The sequence below is a fragment of the Leptopilina boulardi genome, unplaced genomic scaffold (genome assembly GCF_019393585.1).
Source record: "Leptopilina boulardi isolate dan_hultmark-lab unplaced genomic scaffold, ZJU_Lbou_2.1 LbouV2_278, whole genome shotgun sequence".
Classification (NCBI taxonomy): Eukaryota; Metazoa; Arthropoda; class Insecta; order Hymenoptera; family Figitidae; genus Leptopilina; species Leptopilina boulardi.
Genome location: NW_026137838.1, coordinates 6,954,434 through 6,978,722, shown reverse-complemented (window position 1 = coordinate 6,978,722; position 24,289 = coordinate 6,954,434). Strand labels below are relative to the sequence as shown.

Sequence of the window (24,289 nt, the reverse complement as noted above, 5' to 3'; positions counted from 1 at the left end):
AAATTTTTATAAACTTTTTTTAAATTATCTTTTGCGGAATTTTGCGCCACAAACATATTCAGTTTTACCAACTGCTGCTATAGAAAAATATGAAATCAAAACATTTGGATAAAAATAACCTAAAAAAATTGTAGTATACACAATATGTGCTTTTTTAATTGATTTAAAATTAAATATTATTATTAATAAAATTAGTGACGTGTATACTTAATAAAATAAAATAGAATAAATAGAATTAGAATAGTGAGAAAATTAAAATGTTTGCCTTGTACGATTTATGTCATCCAAGTGTAATTATATATTTTTATTGTAAACTTTTATTATAAACTTTTTTTTAAAATTTTAATATTATTTACAACATTAAAAATGAGTTTATTAAATATTTTAACACATTTTTTTAGTACTACAAAATTAGCCAATTGGGTTGCACTGATGGAATTAAAATTTCTGTTGCATTTTATGTCTACATGGAACTTTGCGAAGTGAAATTATTAAGGGACGTGGTATATAAATATAATAAAGAAATCGATATTATATATCTTGAAGGGAAAAAAAATAAATCCTCAGAGCCCGAAACATATATACCTTGGCCTAATATTTATAAAATTTCTCTTCTGCAAATTGAAAATATACAAGAGCATCTGAAAATAAAAAGGTTAATAGTTTTATTTCATTATTTTTATTATTAATTTAAAATTTACATTATAAATTAACGAAAATTTTGCAAATTTCAGTTTTACTTTTGTATTTAGAGGAGGCGATAGTACTACTGTTTATTATAAAATAACATCAGGACTCGTTAAACCAATATCGCCTGACGAAACAAAAATTATTAAACAAAAAGAAGAAAATAAATACAAATTAGATCAAGATATTAGAAGAAATACTTCAATTTTTTATGAAATAGCAAAATCTCTTGATTCTAACGAAAGTAAAACTGTTAATATTGAGAATGCAAATGCAAATGATAGTGAAAATTCTGTTATTGCATCTAGTGAAAAAAAAGAGACAAAAAGTTCAAGTTCACAACCTACAATTACAAGTGTTGAAATTATATCAGAAGCGTCAACTAAAACACAAAATATAGAAATATTACATAAGACATAGTTTTTATAGAAAAAAAAAAATAATAATAAATTTTATAGGCAAAAAAATACTTAAATACAGGGTTTCTTTTTACTAAAAACCAATTTTTCTTTTTTTTTTTTTACTATTTATTAACTGAAATAATCTTAATTTGAGTATATAAGTTGAAATGATTTCAGCAGATTATCACTAAAGTTTTTTTTTCTGTTCATTAATTAGGATAATATTTCAATATCAGTATGTTTTATATACAACTTACAAAAAAAAAATTTTATTGCTGCTTCAACCGTACCTTAATGAGATGTGAATTAAAGCATACATTATTTATTAAAATTGATTTATAATTGATAAGGAATATAAAATTTAAAATTAATTTTTTACAATTAATCTCCATTCGTACGGCATAAAAGTGGTAAAATCAGTCAGCAGGGTGGTAAAGTTTCTTTTTTATTTTTAAAGAAATTCAATTTCCGAAAAAAAAGAAATCGATGATAAATCTTACAATCGAAGTTTCAGATATGAATTTCTCTTTTTTTTTTAATGGTCGTTTTTTTTTTCATTAAATAAAAATACATATTTTGTCTAGCTTCAAGATATTAAAATCTATGCTTGTTCGATAAAAAAAACAACCATTTACAAAAAAAAAATTAATCAGGCACGTTTTATCTTTCCTACAAACATTAAAATCTGTAAAGGAAATTTTTTGTTTATTGTAAACCGAGTACCAAAGAGTATTAGAGTATTAAAGTAAGGCAACTGGATTTCCAGACCTCCTCAACACTATCACAAATTGCTTAGCTTGTCAATCGCAATTTCAAATAACCAGTGTAAAAAGTATCAAAATTAACTTTTTCATTTTTTTTTTCTTTTTCCAAATTCATTCAAGACCATTGGTTTTACTTTGAAAAGCGAGAGAATTATTTACAATAATTTGAAAAATTCCAATGCTTAAAACAGGAATCCTTCTCCGAATAAAAATTTCGGAATACATGGAATGGAGTTATTAGAATTTTTGATACAATTTTCATTTTTATAGAAGGAAATACTTGTTCCTTATTAATAAATTTTTAATATTAAAAAAAAAAATGGTATTTAAGTACGGCACGATTATCTCCGCTTCTTTTTTTTTATCGAATAAAATTCGTGTATAACAATTAAAATGCAAAATAAGCCAAATAGCGGTGAAAAATATTTTAAATATACATGAATTAAAAATTGAATAAACAGAACGAAACAATATGGGAGTCATGAAATAATAGTGTCTCTCGTTAACTATTAACGCATTTAAAAAACATTGTTATAGCTCCATTTCTGAATTGATTATTATCACATGATTATGAGCAAATATTTCTGATTTTTTTTTTTTGTTTTAAAAATTAGTTTTGATAAAGGGGCGCGCGCGCGAGTACATTCTGCTGAAATAATATCATTAACGCTTTTTTAAAAAAGAGCTTAAAACAACTCTCTCATATTACGCATTATAGCTGCAACTGCAGAAGTAGTTTTTTTTTTCCTTTAATTTCTCACGTAGATAAAAATAGCTATAATAAACTTTACGATATGCTTCGTAAATGATTCTCATAAATTACAATTTGATGATTTTGGTCCTACTCTGTTTTTTCATTTCATTAGCGATTTAAAAAAAATAATTAGTACCATAAAAATCGTCTACTTACAGCAAAAAAAAAAAAATATATAATTGCAGCTTAAAATTGCGAGACCTGTTTGCAATTACTAATTATAGTATACAATAAAAATATAAAAACTATACAAATAATCATATTAGACGGAGATGCAGAAAGGATTAAGTTCAGATCATAGTGCGTGGGAGAACCAAACAAAATGAATTAAAAAAATAAAAAAAAAGCTCTGTCCAGTGCAAAAAAAAAAAATAAAATATAGATCAATGCTCAATTTTAAGCTGAAATAAAAAATATGGGGTTAGCACCAATCAGCCATATATGTAAAGTCCCTGAATAATCCTTGTTCCATGTCACTGAGTGGTCTTGGATCCTTCGGTGGTGTTAGATGAGGTTTTTCTGATGTGAATTCCTCATCGAAATTACTTACATCCTCAACAGAATGCTAAAAATATTAAATGATATTAAAAAAAAATTATTTAAAAGACTTTCACTTTTTTTTTACTTACAATAACTGGAACAAAAGGCGGTTTAACACGTCTTAAAAGCAAATCATCCCAAGCTATGTGTCTGAAGAACGCTTGTTTTTTAACATCCTCTGCATCTCTCTCACTACTTCCTAATCTTCGATCTGGATTCTTTCTAAGTAGCTGTAATTAACAAAATTTAAATTAAAATACAATAAAAATTTATCTTAATTTACAATAAAAAAATAACATCTTCTTTTAAATTTAATAAAGTAAAAAAAAGAATATCTCCTTTTAAATTTAAACTTACTCTTCTCATTATGGCAATTGCTTCAAGTGACAGGAATCGAGGATATCGAACTTCGTCATTTACAATGGAATCAAAAACTTCTTCCTCATCGTCACCAGGAAAGGGAGACTGGACAAAAATTAAAATAATTGAAATAATTAAAATAAACAAAAACATGTCTTTTTCCTCTAAGAAAAAAAATAATTACCTCTCCGGCAAGCATTTCAAATATTAAAACACCGAGACCCCACCAATCAACAGCGCGTGTATATGAAGTTTCGGTTAAAACTTCAGGTGCTAAAAACTCAGGAGTACCGCAAAAAGTTCCTGTTCGATCTCCAAAACCCATTCCCTCTTTGCATAATCCAAAGTCCGCAATTTTAACATAACCCTCTGTGTCCAAGAGTAAATTATCCAATTTTAAGTCTCTATAATAGAACAAAGAAAAAAATATGTTAATTACTTATTAAATAATTACAGCCAAAAAATTATTTTCCCTGACTTACGAGACAATATTTTGTATTTTTTTCCCGACATTTTCGAATTTTGTTCTTATTTATCAAATGTGAATTCTATTAAAAATAATACCTTTTCAATGAGAATGTAAAAATTGTGATAAATTAAAATTTGATCAAATGAAAATTATATTAAATTATTCTACAAAGAATTATTTTATTTAATTTATTTTATTATTTAAATTGTTATAATTATTTATATTTAATTTATATTAAATATAAAATCTTTTAAAATTTAATTATTAACAAAAAATTTAACTGTTAAACTTTGAAAATTTAATTAATTAAAAAAAATTGCAACAATTCTTTGAAATTTCAATTATTTGTTAATCATCCAAAATTAAATTATTTTGTGTAATTGAATGAATTTGAATAAATTTTGACGATGATAATTTTTTTTTTTACATTACATTTAATTCTTTGGATTTTGAATTTTTCCTCTTAATTTGAATTTTAACCGTTTACCTTAAACTATTAAACTATTTTTATAATATTTGAAACTATAAATATTAATTTAAAAAATTTTAATAATTCCAAGTTTTGTTGTAAAATTCAAAGTGATTAAAATACTTTTAAAGGTAAAAGAAAATAAATTCAAGGAGCACATTTTTTTAAATTCTTTAACAAAGAAAAAAAAATTCTCTTACATTTCTCTAACTCGTGGCAACCCTGTATTGATTATAATATTAATAATTATTTATATTAGTATTAATTATAATTAATACTTATTATTAATGTATAATTTATAATTATAATTATTATCAATAATTATAATATTTATTTATAACTATTTGAATTTTTCGACAATATATTTATTGATCGATGACTTACCTATAAATAATTCGACTTTCGTGTAAATATTGCAAGCCTAATACAACACATGCAGAATAAAAAACTGCGCGTGGCTCTCCAAATACGTCTGCATGTATGTGCATCATAAGATCTCCACCAGCTGCGTATTCCATCACAAAACAAACGTGTGCCTGTAAAAATAGACATAAATTTTGAAAAAAATGAATTTTCTCTTATTGTATATATATTGAAAAGTATTTTTTTTTTCAACAAGATTCAAAACACTTTTTTACACTTTACCTCAGTTTGGAAACACGCAAATAAATTCACAAGGAACGGATGTCTTGTTGTGTTGGCCACTTCAAATATTCTCTTTTCCGAAAGAAGAGACTCAACTTCATCTCTTGCAATAATATCCCCTTTTTTTAATGCTTTAATTGCAAAATACTCCCCAGTATTTTTATATTGCGAAAGAATAACTTTGCCAAAATGTCCACGTCCAAGTACAGAAAGTAATCTAAAGTTTTCTAATGTCATACCAGTTAATTGTGATTGTCTTCTTGATTCATAGGCACTGTCTCTATATTGTACAGTTCTTACTGGCATCTCATAAATTACCTGAAAATTCAAAAAAAAAAAATGTTTTTTTCTAAAGTATTTAACTTGAAAAAAAAAATCACACAAATTGACAATCACTGTTAGTACACAAAATTGATTTCATATTTTATTTCTGCATTTAAATAGTTAATCACTCTAATGATTATTTTAAAAAAAAACTATTCATACAAAAAATCTCCATGCAAAAAAAAGGATGAAAATTTTAATGAGAATTTATTTAATTAAGATAAATTTTTCATAACATTTTTTTTATATTTATCAATATTTCTCTTATATGAAAATTTTAATTTTTACCATATTTTCCAATATTTGGAAAAAAATTTTACAAAATTTGAAAATATTTTATAAAATTTGATATTTATTTAATATATTAAATAATTTAATTTTAGTTTTTTAAGGACATAACCCACATGTAAAGGAGGCAATGCGCCTTTAATTACATTATGTAAAAATAAAATAAATAATTTAATTTAATTTTTTTAGTTTCTGAAACGAGAATGAAATTCACAAAAACAATGCATTGTGCAGAGAAAAAGCTTGGATAGAAAGCAGATTAAAAATTCATGCAGGGAATATAATAATTCGAGGAAACAGAAGAAGAGGTGACTTTAATTTCCAAAGTCTTAAGATTTTATAAGCAAGATAATTTTTAATATTGATAAAATGTATTTAATTGAATAATGAAATGTCTGCCTTATATTAAAACATTTTTCTTAAATTTATAAATTAAAGCCTTATTATTACAATGATTTCCTTTTTATGATGAATATTAATAATGATTTCTTTTTTATGATGCATATGAAATGAAAATTAATCAAAATTATCAGGAATTGTGGATAATATTAGAATGTAATAAATAATTTCAAAAGATTTAATTCATATTTAAAAGCATCAATATTATTTGAAGAATAAATTAAAATAAATATAAATTTCCATAAATCCTGAATTTTCTTTTGTATACTCAAATTTTGATTATAATCGAAGAAAAGTACAAACATCTTCAAAACACGAGAGATAAGATGTAAAAAAAAATTTTTTTTCAAAATAAATTTTACAAGACAGACAAAAAGCCATGCGGTTTTTTTTTTTTTTACATGAGGTATGTACCTCGTCTTCGGGAAACTCGACGACAGGTTGGGGCGAGGGGGTGCGTGGAGAGGGTGGTGCAATCAGCACAGGTCGGGGCTCGGTTACAAGGGGCCTCAAGCTTGCCCCCTGATGCCCGCCCTTCTCTTCGATGTGCAGGAAATCAAACTCCCTTAACGCACTCTGCAACTACATTATTACTACCTGCTTAGCACTATATTTATAATATATACACAATACATATTAGGGATGAAAAAAAAAAAATTTTGAATTTAGAACTCCTAAAACGATTATTTTGGTTTTTATTTGAAACTTTTTTAAATAATTGAATTTTTAAAGAAATATTAAAATTATTAAAATTATTAAAATTATTAAAATTACTCGAATTTTGGAACAATTATAGTTAAAATTATTAGAAATAATTTTAAATTTCAAAAGATTTTCTTAAATTTTACAGAATTGTAAATAATTTATCAAATAATTGTAGATAACATTTTTTAAAATTAAATGAATTTTTAAAAAATTAGAATTCAGATTTTTTAAATTAATTAAACTTCAAGTGATTTTTAATTGAAAAAGAATCATTAATAAATAATTCAATTTCGGCAGAAATTGAAATTATTAAATTTCAGAAAGTTTTAGATGAAAAATTTTAAAAGGTTTTAAATTGAAATTTTTGGTAATGTTATTTGCTACTTTTTTTAATATAAATTTTACGATTAAAAATTTCTGCGCACCGTTTTAATTTATCATTTGCATACTATATTTTTAAAAGAAAAGACACTGCCAACTTAATATTTCGATTTTTTTTTTGTTCATTAAGTTTTAAACACCCCTAATATATATCGATAGAGGACTGAGCAGGATTTTTCTTGCAAGCATAGGCAAGCCATTTTCAATTGTTTTTTTTATCTTGCTCTTACTTTAAAAGTTGTAATTCTTGTGCAAAAATTTTACAATATATGTGCTTTTAAAATATTTTCATTGCAAAAATTTATGTGGGAAAAAAATACATCACTTCTATATAGTGTTTTCAAAAATAAAACAAAAAAAAAAAAGTGCTTAACTGAAAGTGTGATACATCTTTTATCGACAGAAAATAGTTGATTAGAAATAGTCAGTTTTTGTATTTACAGTGTTAAATTAATTTTGCGATTAATTTTTTTTTTGTTTAAATATTATTATTTTATTAAAGTGAAGTAAAAACCGCAACCATTAATTTAAAAATGTTTTTAAGGATTTTTTTTTTACGGGAAGATTACGTAAAATTTTCAATTGAAAAAATAAAATTTAATTATATTCTTTAAGTTGTTATTAAAAAAAAATATATATTTATTACCTCTTGATCGAGTTTAGGTGGTGGAGGAGGTGCTGGCATCGAAGGTTTCTTTATTAAAGATGGTGGAGGAGGTGGTGGATGTTCAGGTGGACTTGGCAGCACTGGAATTTCATTTGGTACATTCATTCCCAAGGGTCGTGCACCACCTAAACCACCCTTATCAGGATCTGGTAATTCTCCTGGTGTTTCTATTTTATCTTCTGCTGAAGAATCGAAGGCAATTTGCGTCGGTTGAGGGCCTGTAATATCGAAAATAAAAGAAATTTTAAAAAAGGAAACTTACAATAATAATAATTAAAAATTCTTTTTTCCAATATTGGTAATCAATTGTTTTTTAGTAAATTCAATTAATAAAATTAAAACGAAAAAAAAGAAACTTACATTGTACACTTGAAGGCGGACTTTCGGAACTCCTTGTACTGTGAAGTGAAGGTGCTGAACGTTTTAATAGTCTTCCCCATGTGGCAACATTAATATTCATTTGATTAGCACGTGGGAAATTTTTCACTTGCTGTTTAAAAATTTTCCTCTGTCGTTGTAATTTTGGCTTCCTCGATATCATGGGATTTAAAAATTTAATTTCAGCAAATAATAAACCTTGGGGTTCTAATTGTAATGCCATTCCATGTCGAACGTCATCAATAAATTCTTCTAAACGTAAGAATTTTACTGCACAAAGAGATCTCCAATCTTTCCAATAAATACCGATTTCCAATTCTCTAGATTTGTCTAGTTCTATGGAAAACCTAAAAATAAGAAAAAGTTTCTATTAATAAAAGAAATTTATAATTTAATAATTAATAATTAATAATTTATAATAAATTTTGTTTGATAAAAAAAAATTGTTGTTTTACCTTAATTAATAGAAAAGTTAACTAGTAGAAAGAAAGTAAAGTTAATAGGAATTCAATTACCTTTGATCCCATGCCTGCTGAGAACAAGGTCGCCAACTAGTTTGTGCTACCGTTTGATTATCTAATTTAATAACTGCCATAATATCGTCTAAGAAAATAGAAAAAAAAGTGTTACTAAAGTTTTCTAAATTTAAATAAATATCGAACACTGGTAAAAAAAAAAATACTCACTACTTGTCTCGTCTTTTACGCTGTAAGATTTACTCGAACTTCGACCAGTAACACCTTTAACAAAGCTGCGTAAATCAGGGCTGGCTGGATGTTCTCTTCTTGTTCGTCCAGGAACTTCTTCTGCTAAATCCTGACATCCCATTAGTCTTACCTTTAAAAAAAAAATAAATATTAATAATTCAATATTAAAAAAATATTTCAAGTTAAAAAAAATCATATTCAGAAAATTTTAGGTTTTAATTAATCCAATTAATATTTTTAGAACTAATTGAAATTCAAAACATTTCAAATTTGAATTTTTGAAAATTGTAACTACTGAAGATTTTTTTTTCAATTTCTAGAAATAATTAAATTTTACAAAATTTTTAATTAAAAAATGTTTCAAATAATGGATTTTTCTTTTAAAAAACTTAATGGTTGAAATTATATGAATTATTAAATTATTAGATTTTTGGAAACAATTGAATTTTATGTGATATTAAATTAAAATTTTAGTAATTTTATTTGCTGAAATTGTCTTTTTTTTATAAATTTAAAACAATTATTGAATGTTTTAAAATATTTAATTGAAAAATATTTTCAGATAATTGAATTTTTGAAGAATTTTATTTAAATTATTGAAAATAATTAATTTAGCAAAAGAATTTTAGTTAAAAATTTATTAAGTAATTAAATTTAGGAAATTTAGAAACTTTTAGTATTAGCTAAAAAAAATGTAAAAAAAAGTCGAAAAAATACGGAATAAACCTATTTTTAAATTTACTTTTTCTAAGAGTACTACTACTAAATCAAGCTCTAAATTTGATTCTTTTAAAACTGCGATAAAGGATTATATTTCTGCATAAAGTCTTGATTTAGTTTTCATTTTATTTATTATTATTTTATTATTAGTTTTAATTTTCTAAAAGAGTTTTATAACTTGATGCAAATAAAAAAAAATAATTATAAAAAACAGTCTCATCTTATTAAAATAATTTGAAAAAAATCACATTTTTGAAAAAAAAAAAATTGGAAATAATCGTACAATCCGGGGCTTGATTTAGTAGCTTCTGCTTAAAATTAATAGTTATTGCCCGTTTGTATCAATAAATAAATAAATAAATAAATAAATAAATAAATAAATTTTTCGAGTCAAAAAAAGTATCAAAAATTAAATAAATTGTGGTAATTCAATGCTTGTGTCATTTATAAATTACCCGATTTTATTTACCTCTAGCTGCCCAGTGACAGCGGCACATCTTGAAACTGATGCTGGAACAGTTGCTCTGCCTTCCAATGGTCCACGAAAAGGTTGCAATGAAGTGTAAGTAACTGGAATTGGACTTGCGGATTGCACACTAGCTAATTCACGTTTAAGTTGCACCGCCGTGGCACTATCGGTTGGCAGTTCTTGTCTTCTCAGTTCCAACGAAAGTCTCAGTAAATCCAATTTTCGACTTGACTCTGATAAACTTGCTTGAGCCTAAAATAAAAATTAATTAAAAAAAAGATCCAATTTCTAAATTACAAATCTATATACAAAACTATAGAAAAATTAAAAAATATTTAACTTACAATTGATAAAATTATTGATTTCAAAAATGGAATGAACTTTCACAAATTTTCTATATATATAAAAAAATGATTTAAATAATTAATTTCTCGAGCTAGCGCGCGTTGAATCTCTCTCTACTCTCGATAATTGAGAGCTGGACCTTCTATCAAAATCAAAAAATGATTTAAAACGATCTTTGGAACGTTCTTCAAAATATCTTCGACAATGATCACAGGAGCAAGATGGATTTTTCGCAGGTCCAATGTGATGACCTGGTTTTTTAAAAGCAGCGACAACACGTCCAAAAACTGATGCCTTAATAATATGATCGGTTTTTTCACCATGATTTGTTGTAAATGGTGAAGTAACGCGTGAAGTAAACGGTGAAGTAACACGGGAAATTGGCGAAGTAACTCTAGAGGTAAAAGGAGATGTTATTCTCGATGTTGATGGTGAATTAATTCTAAAACTAGTTGGAGAAGTAATTCTCGATGCAATGGGAGATAAAATTAATGATTCAACTTTTACAAGAGATGGTGGTGATGGTTTTCTAATTTCAGAATTTGCATCATGTACAATATTAGCAATTTCTGGTGAATTTTTTCTTTCCTTAATAGTACTTGTATGATCGTCACTTGAAAGAAAACTCCATGCAATTACATCACTATCATCTGAATTACTTTCTTCTGATGTCCAATCAACACGATGTTTATCCATATATTCTTTAATTTTTCTATTTTGTAATAAATGCCTTCGTTCAGTCTGCGGTGATTTCCATGTTTTACTCTTGTCAATAAATGAGGTGCGTTTTTTTTCTTGATCTGAAAATTCAATACTATCGCAAGGTGTTATTCTATGTGAATCAATATCGGAAATTGTGTCTTTCCATGATGTTGCCGATGATGAATCTTCAAGTGCCATTGTACTGATAGACGATGACCAAGAATCGCGAAGTGCACTATAGGAACTAAATTGCGAGGGATAAAGGGAACTTAAAACATCATCACTTTCGTAACCTTTAGAACTTGTCAATGATGGCATTCGCATTGGAGCGTGACGAAAACTTTCACAACGACGTTCGGCGGCTCGTTTTAAAAAAGCTTTATCATCCTGAAATCCTCTTGGAAGAATGGAATTATTTTTAATTTCTTCATGAGTTATTTGTACATTTTTACCAGCGTAACAAATTAAATTAGGTTTCTCAAATTCTTCTCCACTTGATGATGAATCACTTGTTTCATTGCCCGTACAATAAACATCAATATGAACTGTTCTTTTTCGTTTTTCACTGTCTTCCTTTGAAGATGTGTCGGATTTTCCCTGATCTGAAGAGCTCAATGATGGCGGTGAATTTACATTTTGCTATGGAAAAAAAACATAATTAATTTTTAAATAAAAATTTTTAATTTTTCTTTATTACCTTTTTCTTTTTCTGTTCGTCTATACCGCGCGTACCGTGAGCTTTTTTTCTAATTTTATTAGTTTTAGAATGTGTTTCAATGTCCGTAGTTTGTGAAGCAGCATCTGTTTTATTGATAGGAAGTCGGGTACAAAAATGTGTTGTAAAAGCACTTGAAGTCGACGATACTTCGGCACAATCTTCACATCCTTCAGGAACGGTACTAAATTTATTTCTTGAAAGATGTGTTAAATTCCAAGGATTTTTATTTTCACTAGTTGATAGTGTAATATTACAAGTGCTTTGACATTTTCGATGTGATGAATATCGAGGATATCTTGAATTTTGCGATAATTGCTCACTAGTGTAACCTGAATCCGAGATACTGACTCCTTGTCCCATGGGAGAAATAGAATCATCATTTCTTGAATTTTGAATTGATCTTGAAGGTGGTGTTGAGGTGAATAAAATATTCCCTCTTTGAAATCCATAACCTGGTGAAGGTGTAGCTTGATTTGCATTCCATCGATAAACCATTCGAAGACCACTCGATTCATTCACATTTGTATTAGCCAATCGAGGAGTTTCTGGCGTTTTATGACGAATTGTAACTTCTGCTCTCACTAACCAAGGTGGTTCATTGGATGACGTTTCACCAGGTCGTTTATACATTTTTTTTTTTCTTTTCAAATTTCTCCTTTGAAAATCAATTTTTTCTTCTCCAGAGAAGGAAAAATGATTATCTTGAATTTATCAAGATTCGCAATCGCTCACTGCTTTTCATGGGACAACAAACTAACGACAAGTGCGACGACGCAAGTGTATAATTAGCACACAGTGTAAATTTGGAGCAACGTACAGCCTGCCTAGGAATACCTGGAACTCATGACACTTTTGATATCACTTTTGTGTATGTATATATATTGTCACAATTGCCTACTTTTACGAATCAGGTGCGTATAACTTGCGCAAGTAAAATCTAATCTCAAGTTAGAGAATTTTGTGACCACACAAATTCACGAACGAATCAGCTCTGTGTCGGTTTATTGAAACTCTTGTGTGATTCCACCCACAGTTGTTACGTGTCTATTTTCAAATTCTCTTGGCGAGCATCTCTTTTACATCTTTTGGGAAAACCTTCTCTAATCTAATATATATTTTTTTGTAATAAAAAGAAGTATGATTGTTTTTAAATTTTTTTTGAAAATAATCAAGCCTATTTTGAAATTGCGAAAAAAAAAATTCTACACTGATAGATTTTGAGAGAAAATTAACGATGCCTGAAAAGGCATCCTCAATGAATGGTGGGGGATACGTCGCTATTTTAAGAGACGTTTCCACTGTCGCCCCTGAATTTGCGAAGAGAACTTTTGTTTTTTTTAAACTCGCTGTGAAAGTTCGCTCAACATTTTTTTTCTTTTTATGTTAAAAATCAAATTATACACACCTCGGCCAAGGCCTTCTTATCGGCAACTTTGGCACTTTGAAGAAGACGAATCACATTCTTTGCTCCCTCTACGACCGCAGCCTCAATTCGTAATCTATGTCGAAGCTCCTCTACCCTCTCTTCTAAGGCAAGCTCCAAACTTGGCTCATACCTATCTGTGAAATAAAAATTATAATCAATATACATCAAAATTGAAAAAAAAATTTATTTTTACACTCTCATATTCTCTAGAAAATTTTTTTTTTTGTACAAAAATATAAATTTCGGAAAAAAAACTACTTACAATTCATGCATTTTGAAGGAAATAATCCTCGGAAACACATTATTATTATTATTATTTTTATTTTTATAAGAATTAATAATAGAAAGAAAATTACGAATTAGAAAATCATTTAATTTAGTTTCAAGAAAATGTAAGAAATGTTAGTTTCATCAGCAATGACAATTGTATTTTTTTTTTTTAAATATAAATTAAAAAAAAAAATTATCTCTTATGGACCGTAAATTAAATGTTTTGTATTATTCTAAAAGTATGATGGATACGATCTGTTGATTGTAGTCAATAGTGATTTTACTGATGAGTGAAACACGAGCTTGACACTTCGAGCACACGTTTTTTGCTCATTTGCCATTTGGCAAAGATATATTCTCGCGCATTTGTGACATTGCGTAAAACATAATTCTATTATATATTCTCAATTCATGAACGTGAATATTTTTTCTAATAAATTTTATTGTAGTAACTATTGTTGTAATGAATATTATGATAAATATTATAAAAAATATTAGAATAATATTATAATAATAAAATATTATTATAATAATATTGTAATAAATATTAAAATAAATATTAGAATAATATTATAATAATAAAATATTATTATAAATATTGTAATATAATAATAATATAATAATAAATATTTAAATAAATATTTGTTTTAAATACGACAATTTTTTCTAGATTTAAAATAGTAATTTTTCAAATGCTAAAAAAAATTGAAGAAAATTCCAAAAACAAATCTCTTAGACACAAAATGAATCAAATATTTTAGATTCATATTTTTCAGGTCATTGAATTGAAAGATTTATTTATCGCATGAGTACCTTTGTTGCTGGTTGCTTCACCATTTGGTGGTGGTACATCGCCTCTGGCGTGCTGTTGTTCCCGCGCTTGGTTTAACTTCATTATTCGCATGCGTAAAAATTCGATTTTAGCACGAGAATCATCCAACATTTGTTGTGCCTCTTGTAATAATTTTTTATCTCTATGACCACTAGTTAAACTTTGTATCATATTCTCCGCACCTTGTTTCACCTGAAAATAAAACATTTTTTTTTTTTATTCTATTCATTTTTTTGTATTTTATTTTTATTCTATTCTATTATTTAAATAAATAAATTTTTTTTAGGAAAATATCTAAATAAACAAATTTTTAGAAAATAATTTCTATTAAAAATAAAAAATTAAGTATTAAATTTTTAGCATATTATATCGTAAGAGACTAACAATTTATTCATTTTCCAATGAATAAAAAGCAATAATGATTGACGTATTATTTAATTTTTATAAACAGGATATTTAAAGTGAACATGTTCTTCTTTTAAGAAATTATTATTCTGAAAGGTATATTCTCATGCACTGTTAATTTTTTTCGAGTTTCAAACACGCTACGTAATACCAGGAAAGCAACTGTGTTGCACTCTTCAGCTAATGTCATTATAATTTACAGACTAATCCCCAATTTGCTTAACTTCACTTTTTCTCGAACAGGAAAAATATAAATTAAAATTAAAAACAAAATAAAAAACAAGAAATGATAAAAAAAAATAAAAGCAAAGTATCTACAAGTAAATGTGACATAAAAGCAGTAAATTTAATTTCCAAAATAATTTAAAATTACAAATAAATAAAAAAATGAATAAAAAAATACAATTAAAATAATTGAAATAATAAAAATCTACGGAATCGTAAACTAAATATAGTTAACTCTTTTCCATATGAGTTTGGCCATTTTTTCTTCTTTTTGTTTGACACTTTGCTCTATAGAATATTCGAACCAAACATTGTAAGTATTCACTAGCTCGCGACAAACTAACAACTAAACTGATTAAAAACCTGGAACTTGTGTCGTCGCATGACGCAGGGGTTGCGATTTTAACTTTAAATATAGTACAGACGTAAAAAGACGATTCAAATAGTATCAACAAAAAAAAATTGTTTTTTATTTCAAAAAAACAGAGATGTCATTTCTTTTTATATATATAAAAAAAACTATCCTTTTATTTTAGTTAACAAAAAATGCTTTTAGCAATTTTTCCAGATTTTTAATAATTGAACGATAAAAACTAATTTTCAGTACCACAATAATGTAATAAAAATTATGTAAAATAATACTCAGTGTATTAAATATCGCTTAAGGAAATTGTTGCAATTTTTTTCTTAAATTAGTTTGGAGTCTTTACTGGATTCTGTTACTAAATAATTTTACCTTCGTTTCAATATTAAGCTGCTTTTCTAATGAGAGAAGACGAAGGTCGGTAAAAAGACCTTCTTGACTTGGTGATGCTGGATCAGTCGGAGACATTGGAGTATCTGCAATAAAAAATATAAATTAGAAAAATATTCTAGAAAAAAAAACAAAAATTAAAATTTATATAAAACAAATTTTTTTATTTTTTTAGCTAATATTAATTTTTGTTGAATTAATTTTTTTATTTATATATTGAGGATTAAAATTTAAGAGCAAAGTCAGAAAATTTGGTTGATTTCACTTCCTGTCATCTAGACGTGAAACTCTTTTTTTTTTTTTTTTGTTGTAAGAGACAAAACTCCCACGAGTTCAGAATCTAGTGCGATCGTGGAAGATCATTCATTGTTTCACATAGCTTGTTGCATGCGACTCTCCCACCGTACCGGTTTATTCATTGTGGTGTCTAGCATTGTCTACATTATACCAATGTATTTTCTAACAGTTTCAACGTTATAGAGGGAAAAAAAGAATGAAAAAAAAAAAATTGAGAGAATCGACGCCTGCACGTGCGAGTAAGGTGAATTCCCTTTATAACACTTCTCACGTGCTTATATATACAATTTTTATATAAAGTAGAACAATTAAATTACAACATGTTTCTTCTTATCAAATAATTAATTTTTTTATTTTTTCAAATTTATTTCTTTTTTAAATTAGAAAAATTCATTAATTTTTTAAAAATAATTTTTGAACTATTAAGAAAAGAATCTAAAAGATTGAAATGAGAGTAAGTTTATAAAGTCAAGGGTAAGTCATGGTATTTGGCCCAGACAGTCAACAAATCTCAACTTGCATAGGCGACGCGAGTTTCTCGCTAAACGGATGTTGACTCACATGACGTGCACTTCAGAATTTAGACTCCAAATTAGAAAAGGATTGCAAGTGTAATTTTCAACGCACAAATTAATTTTTTTTTCTTCAAAATCAAGACATAAAAATTTTTTATCACTTTTTTTTAATAACTCTTACAAAAATAAATTTTAATATTTATTTCGTAAAATTTGTTTGGTTTAAAAAAAAAAAAAATTCTTTTTTTTTTTTAATTAATAATTATTTTGTTATTATAAATTAAAGAAAAAATGAACGGGGGGGACAAGAAAAAAAAATTTTCCCTTCATCGAGCCGTGTACAGATGCGTTTGAAAAGACACAGAATATATTTGCACCGGAACTAGAGTGATGGTTATAGCTTTTACTTCCCCGTTAACCGGAACTTCGAACAATTAGAGTTAAAATAAATTCACTGATGACTAACAATAGTTTCTATAATAACTCTTAAACAGTTTCCTCCAAACATTATTATAATTTACTTTAAAAAATTATTAACAAGAATTTCAAACAAAAAACAAAAATACATGTTGTAAATAAAAAAAAAATATGGAATTAACTTTTTTTATATTAAATTAATCCAAAGAGTAAAAAAAATTATTTTAATAATTAAATTTTTTTTGAAAATTTTCTTTTTAAAAAATGTTATTTGGATGTATTTAAATAATAATAATAATAATAATGATAATAATAATAAATAAAAAAATAGAAGTTAATTAAATTTTGTTTATTAAATTAATTCAAAGAGTAAAAAACAAATTATTTTAATAAAAAAATTATTGTTTATTTTAATGTATTAAACCAAGTCCACTTCTGGGCCGAAAGGCTGAAGTTGATAAATAAATAATAAATAATAATAATGAATTATTTTTCAAAAATTATTATTTAGATATAATTAAATAATAATAAAAATAATAGTAAATAAATAAAAAATTTATAGAAGTTAATTAACTTTTTTTTTATCAAATTAATCCAGATTTAAGAAAAAATTATTTAAATAATTAAAAATAATTTAATTAATTTAAAAAAAAATGTTATTTTATCAAGAAACTAAATTTATGTATAACAGTTGTGTTTTATAAAACGTACTGTGTCAATAGACTTGTAACCGTATATTCAACATTATAACGAGACTGACAATAAGAAATAAGTCGATATTCAGTGTTTCGCAAGTTCTCAATTGATTCTCTACGTCTTCACATATTCAATACATACATTGTTTTGTCTAGCGATATCGTGACAACTCTAGAAAACTAGAAACATGGAAAAAGATCAAGATATACCTCTATATACTTATATGTATTCACTATATCAAACGATATCGATTTACACTTCTAAAAGAGCGAATTTTCAATTTCACGAATCTACCTTGTGAGTCTTTTTATTATTATAAAAAAATTATTCATTTTATTATTATATTATTCTTTATAAACTGCGGAGAATGTATAAAAAATAAAATTTAATTAATAAATATAATCTCAATAGAAAAAAATTAGTTTTTTTTTTTTTTAAATGGAAAAAATATAATTTTTTCTCTGCATTATTTAACAGTGGACATAATTATATGTATATATATAATTATGTACACAGAATTTTAAAAACCTTTGGTTTTCTACTTTAATTATTCTTTTTTTTTTCTTTTATTTCTCTTTGTCGTGTCTCATTATCATCGTTCGTAAAACTTTGCATGCAATTAGAAAGTCGTCGACTGTAGCGCGCTTTGCCCGGAGGGTTAAAAAGATGCTCGCGTGTCTTCTGCCCCCACCATTCTTTCTCTTTATATTATTTTTTGTGTTTTTTTTTTTTTTTTTTGTACATAATCCTTTTTGTTATTCCCTGTTAAAGGTTCGGTATATATATAAACGGGTGTGCACGCGCGACATCAATATGACCCATTCAGGGGTTGTCGACGAACAATGACTAGCTTTGTCACTGAATGAGAACATTCGTTAATAATAGGGTACGTGTGAGCTCGTGTAGGTGTACACACAAAACTAATGGCATCGTTGAAAGGAACTCTTTTCTTTCTATTTTTTTTTTTTTTTTTTTTTTCTTTATTGTTGTTCATCCTTTCAATATCGTTTTGGTCAATCTATTTATCGATCTCCTGATGACGCCATGAAACAAAAGGTGTATATTTTCTAATTTAAACTTAAAAGATAATTTTATAAATATTTCAAAAAAAAATTCTTCGAAATTTAATTTTTTATAAAATATATTATTTTCAATTATAATTATGCAAGGAGGTGCAGGTGTTTACTTTTGAAGTGAATGCAACTCAAGAGCTACTATTGTAACTTAAAGATATATATAATTATTCTTGTCGTGGGTGATGGTCCATAACATCCTTATTATAACATTGTATAAAATAATTGCCGTAACTATGAGAGATACGCGCCAATAATTTGCATTCAAAAAGACCGACCTAACATGTGAATTCATTATAAAATATAATTATATATTCTCTATTATTTTCAAATGAATTAATTAAATTATTTAAATATTAACATATAAACGTGACCTAATTTTTCAAGGATCTATAGTTATTGTAATATTTTGATTTTTTATCATAGAAAAAAAATTACATTTTATCGAAATGAATATGAAAAATATGAGAAATAGATTTACCATTATGCCAGACTGGATGTTTAATTTTAAATTAGCTATACGATCGCCCAACGTTACGGACTGATAAATAATTTAAAGCGAAGAGATGTGTTCTCTTAGGAACCAACTTGATACCACGAACAATTGATTCTAACTTCCAATACCCAACAGTTAAATAATACTCTCAACTCATAAAAATTTAATATAGTCATAAATTTAAAAATTAATTTATTAAGCTATTTCACTTAATAAACACATATGCAATTTGTTCAAACTCTATTTCATTTTTTTTTATATTTCTTTAATAAATATTTATTATTTACAACCAATAAAATTCTCTCATAAAAGAGAGACATCTCATTAATGTGACCCAAAAACAAAATTATTTTTAATTGCCTTAATAATGTTTATTCGATAGTTAAAATTAAATTAATTAACAATTAAACTTGCAATAAAATAAATTAATTATTTAATTATTTAAATAAATAATATAATAAAATATTTTTATTACCTATTTTTAAATAATTTTTTTTTTTTGAAAATAGTGAGTAAATTTTTTTTTTTTAAATAAAACAAAAAACTAGTTTTAAAAAGTAGAGTAATTCTAAAATTACCAGTTTGAAAAAAAAAATTGAAGAAAGTTAAAATTAAACGATGCACAGTGTTTTAAAAATAAATACATGATTAATAATCGAGTTCGCCGGATTGCTAAATTTATATTGGTACGTCCGGAAATGCGTTCAGCTTATTAGGTACATCCAGAGAGTGCTATTACGTTTGACAATAGGAAAATTACAATGGTTTATTAAAGAAATAGCTTTGAATTGAATTTACTTTATGCATCCTTAAGTCATTTAAAAAAAAATTTAAGCAAATCAATTTCTCAAATTTTTTTTTAAAAATAGAGAATTATTTAATTAAATATGTAATTTCTGTTAAAAATTCTCCTTTATCGATCAATAACGGTAAATAATATTTTATTTCTATACTTATTCTCTTGCATTCAATAAAGAAATAAAGCCATAAAGATTTCTCTAAATCTAATCGATTTTCTTTTCTTTTTAGAGAAGCGCAACCTGGATACTTAAAGAAATTGTGAATCGAAAAAAAAAATTTCTTTTTAAAAAGAATCGATTTTTTATCAATTGTAAAAAAAATTAAAATAATATAGTAATAGTATTTTAATAAATAAAATACTAATGAGAAATTTTTCTCTGATCAATGAAATATCGAGTCGTGGATGATGACTGAACTGGATTGAACACAACCAAACGACTGATATAAATAGCTGCTACCACTTAGAGTCAATTCGACACTGCAGACTATGAGTTGCATTTACTACAGAAAAGAGAAAGAGAGAAAGAGGCGCATAGAATGAAACTCTCAGACAGGAGATTGATAGACAAACATAATAGTGCCCTCGAGACTAACTACGGGACGTGACAGTCTATAGAATCCTTATTCAGTGTGGAAAATACTTGAAACACCTTCCAATGATCTATAGAGCTATTCAGTCGTCATTCTGAATCACTATGTGTTTCAAAAGAAAATTATTACTCATTTAAACTAAATTATCAAATTTAATATTTTATTTTTTAATTTTTTAATTTTTTCTTTTAGCATTTACCAACTGAAAATAATTTTAAATTACCTTGTCCGTTGGAGTGATTTTGTTGAGGAGACTGCGGTTGTCCCTGAGTCAATATAATTTGACTTTCAAGCTGCTGTAATTCTGCTTGAAGCTCACTGAGCTTTGTATTTGCCTTCTTTACAATCATAGCGACATCAGAGAGAGCTTTACGATCAGTCGCCACCTCCCGCAGTTTCTCTGCACCGGCCTTTATTTTTAGTTCCTATGACCAAAAAAAAAAAAAAAATCCTCTGCGTGAACTAATTTTCTTTACAAAAAGAAATATCAAATTTTTAAAAAAATATTTTTTATATTAAAAAAAAAAAATCATACCTTTCGTATTTCTCGACGAATATGCTCTCGAAGTTCATCAAGACGAGCTGGCAAGGGCACTTGGTCACTACCAGCCACTCCATATTTATGTGAGAGTTCGTAAAGAACAGGATGTCTAATATAATCGCCCTGAAATTATTTTCAAAATTAATTATTTTATATTTTCAAAAATTAATTTTGATTTTCGGAAAAAAAAATTTGTAGTTCTTATTTGAAGATGAATTTTCAAAATTCGAAATAATATATAATCCTTGAAACTTATATATACAAATAAACAGAAGCTGTTTAGTGTTTATCTTTTTACTCTAAAATAAATTACTATATATGTCTAGATATTTAATCATCCTTTTAACAAGCACGTAACAGACGTATATAAAATATGTCTCTGATAAAATTCATTTATCACAGTTAATTAGAAAGGGCAGACATTATCAAAAGGAAACGTTACAGACTTTTCACATGTATAAAATATAATAATTATATAACTAATATAATTTATCTTGTCAAATCTTTTTACAAAAAAAAAATAAATAATTACCACACAAGGTTGAAAATATTTCCAAAAACCTCTAAAAAGTAAACTATCAGATTTTTCCACCGAAAGTCTATTTTGTGTTTTTGAATTTTTACGAGAACACATTATTAAAAATTCGTTTTTTCTATCCGTCACATATTTTTTAAAATTACACAAAACTAAATTACTTTATTATGAAAATTTACAAAATGAAAATTTTTTTCCAAAAAAAGAAAATGATTTCAAAATTCTAAATTAAATGAAGCACTCTCGCTCTTTGAAAATATTAACTAAATACTTAAGACACTTGTAAGTCTCGACAAATGGATTTTACACACGAAGCAAATAAATTAACACAATATATTCGAAACGAACAAATGTTACCACAGACCTTTTGTCCTTATCTTTTATCAAACAGATAGATAACAGAGATTCTCAACTTTAGAAATTAAAATATCTTGAAAATCTATACAAAATACAAAATTAATTTTAATTTTTTTTTTTTGTAAATCTTTTTGCAATTTAAGTTCCGGTGGAAAAATTTATGACACGATTATAATCAGGAAAAGAAAACAGGATTTTCCTGCTTTGTCTATAAATAAATCGTTCATTCACTCACTACCAACAATCATCAATGTGACTCAGCTTCATTGCATTACTCCTAATCTCTGTTATTTCACATTACCTAATGATAACTATGTATGAAACATTTTACATAATTATTTAAGTACCTAAAAAAAATTAATCAGAAAAAAAATATATTTCTTTTGTTTCATAAAAAAAAAATGTAATCGAATTTCAATATTAGACTTCAAATATAATACATATATGAGTTTGAAATAAATTTTCATCTCAATATTATGACGTATGAGTTATTTTCACACATTCCGTAATATGTATAGGTAATAAAAAAAAAGGAGAGGTCAACAATCGTTTTTGACAGTCTAAAATAAATATATCGTCTATTTTAGTAATTTCAAAAAAAAATTTTCTTTTTTTGCAAATTGGATCATTTTTCATCTCAAGGTAGAATCTTTTTTTTTTTTTTTAAAGAAGAATTGACTTTAATCTTTAAAAGAATTTTCATTGAGAAATCAACAACATACACAAGTTTACATTTCTAATGTAAAGCCACGTGCAAACACTTGGCCCAGATTCAGTCCAGATCCCCTAGCAATATGGCTAACAGCAAAATATAATAGCAAATAAGTTCAATTTATTTTCTGCTTAATTTTTCTATTTCTAAGAATCTTGTTAAATTAACAACATATAATTTTTGATTAATCATAGAAATTAATACGCTTCCTTTTTTTTTTTTTGTTATTGCATATATTTTCAGTAAATATGTTTGTTTTGAAAATATAGTCATCTTCATTAAAGTGAATTACATTTCAAATTAAAACAATAATTAAAAAAAAATCAATTTTCCAGATAAGAAAATATTAAACCTTGTTTTCTTTTATTAATAATTATTTTCAAATTTGACGTTTTAGAAAAATTTCAAAAACAATATTTTCAACGATTCTGTTTAGTAGATTATTCAGAAAAACTTGTGGCTTTTATTAACGTTAGCGACTTTATTTTTGGGTCACGCACTATACCAGACAAGCATCGGTAAATTACGAAATGCAAAGGCCGGTAGACTGTCATTTAAGGCAAGAGACTTCGCCCCAAGCAAATAAAAAAAAAATTCCTTCAAAATATGTCAAAAAAACGAGAAAAACAAATACTTGAAAAAAAGAATTTCTTTTAACTATCATCAACGCGTGCACCTGTCTTCCCCTTTTTTCTGATCTACTTTTAAAATCCTTTTATTAAACCACCCGAATATTTTTTTTCTTTATTTGCACTTAACGTAACCTAAAAATTAATTAAAACACCATTTGATTAATTATTAAAAGACTATGTGACTAATAGTACCCCTAAAGGCTATTGTTAACCCATCCAATCTAATTACTCGTCATCCTCGAATGACTCCAAAAAGCCACTTGTTGTCCTTACCGGGAATTCGCCTGTCAACAAGAGCAGACGGTTTTTCCCCCTGATTCCATAATAAAATAATAATCAAATAAAACTCGAGAAATAACAAACTCAACAATCGAATTAATTTAAAAATCTAAATCTAATCCAAACTGAAATAAAATTAAAAAAACATAAGAAAGGTCCGCGACTCACCTGATAATAGCTAGACTCCGCCATCTTGTCAAACCACGGTACTCCACCGACTCACTCTCACCTCATCCACTATAAAATAAGGTCCATTTTATTCACGTGTATATAATTGAAAGAATCACAAAATTACACATTGTTATAGTATAGGGACGTTCCAACTTTCAACCGCAAACTACACCTCACGGTTTTTTCACAACCTCCGCAAAGACAATAAAGACGCGCCGCTCACGGATTAGAGCACATCACATTCCTCGTTCTCTCTCTCTTCACGAATATCTCGCACGACTGGAGCGAACAAAACTCTTGGGAGATCGTTTGCGCGCAACCAAGACGTGGCGATGAATTTCAGAACCCCGTGAACAATAAAAAAAAAAATAC

The 24,289-nt window shown here is 26.3% G+C and overlaps 3 protein-coding genes across 6 annotated transcripts; 1 reads left to right on the top strand and 2 right to left on the bottom strand.

The window, feature by feature from the left end:
• The first annotated feature begins 87 nt into the window (after positions 1–87).
• LOC127281801 (tRNA-splicing endonuclease subunit Sen15-like) lies at positions 88–2,983 on the top strand. The gene is made up of 3 exons (XM_051305707.1): positions 88–290; positions 402–655; positions 735–2,983. Exons 1-3 carry the CDS (start codon positions 258–260, stop codon positions 1,105–1,107), a joined length of 660 nt encoding a protein of 219 aa, XP_051161664.1. The 5' UTR covers positions 88–257; the 3' UTR covers positions 1,108–2,983.
• LOC127281797 (serine/threonine-protein kinase N) lies at positions 1,610–24,289 on the bottom strand. Of its 4 annotated transcripts, none has more exons than XM_051305699.1 (18): positions 23,915–24,289; positions 21,226–21,354; positions 20,914–21,115; positions 15,787–15,890; positions 14,402–14,612; positions 13,298–13,452; positions 10,128–10,379; positions 8,918–9,068; positions 8,747–8,834; positions 8,214–8,578; positions 7,833–8,071; positions 6,515–6,682; positions 5,090–5,407; positions 4,829–4,980; positions 3,691–3,910; positions 3,504–3,611; positions 3,236–3,376; positions 1,610–3,171 (listed from the first exon to the last, which is right to left on the bottom strand). In XM_051305699.1, exons 1-18 carry the CDS (start codon positions 23,936–23,938, stop codon positions 3,028–3,030), a joined length of 3,171 nt encoding a protein of 1,056 aa, XP_051161656.1. In that variant the 5' UTR covers positions 23,939–24,289; the 3' UTR covers positions 1,610–3,027. The 4 variants fall into 4 exon arrangements, with proteins under 4 accessions (XP_051161656.1, XP_051161655.1, XP_051161658.1 ...); XM_051305698.1 differs by lacking the exon at positions 23,915–24,289 and adding an exon at positions 21,764–22,066; XM_051305701.1 differs by lacking the exons at positions 6,515–6,682; positions 23,915–24,289 and adding an exon at positions 21,764–22,063.
• Positions 10,417–13,291, bottom strand: LOC127281799 (uncharacterized). The gene is made up of 2 exons (XM_051305704.1): positions 11,872–13,291; positions 10,417–11,813 (listed from the first exon to the last, which is right to left on the bottom strand). The coding sequence occupies exons 1-2, from the start codon at positions 12,520–12,522 to the stop codon at positions 10,551–10,553; spliced, it is 1,914 nt and encodes a 637-aa protein (XP_051161661.1). The 5' UTR covers positions 12,523–13,291; the 3' UTR covers positions 10,417–10,550.

Bases quoted from the DNA above. Each gene is read 5' to 3' on its own strand.
- LOC127281797 (XM_051305698.1), bottom strand. From the start codon at position 21,865: ATGTGTTCTCGTAAAAATTCAAAAACACAAAATAGACTTTCGGTGGAA. The intron at 3,911-4,828 runs GTAAGTCATCGA...GTTCTATTATAG, and splicing joins GAAAGTCGAATTATTTATAG to AGACTTAAAATTGGATAATT. The intron at 3,612-3,690 runs GTAATTATTTTT...ATTTTTGTCCAG, and splicing joins TTGAAATGCTTGCCGGAGAG to TCTCCCTTTCCTGGTGACGA.
- LOC127281799 (XM_051305704.1), bottom strand. From the start codon at position 12,522: ATGTATAAACGACCTGGTGAAACGTCATCCAATGAACCACCTTGGTTA. The intron at 11,814-11,871 runs GTAATAAAGAAA...TTTTTTCCATAG, and splicing joins ACGAACAGAAAAAGAAAAAG to CAAAATGTAAATTCACCGCC.
- LOC127281801 (XM_051305707.1), top strand. From the start codon at position 258: ATGTTTGCCTTGTACGATTTATGTCATCCAAGT. The intron at 291-401 runs GTAATTATATAT...ACATTTTTTTAG, and splicing joins ACGATTTATGTCATCCAAGT to TACTACAAAATTAGCCAATT. The intron at 656-734 runs GTTAATAGTTTT...TGCAAATTTCAG, and splicing joins GAGCATCTGAAAATAAAAAG to TTTTACTTTTGTATTTAGAG.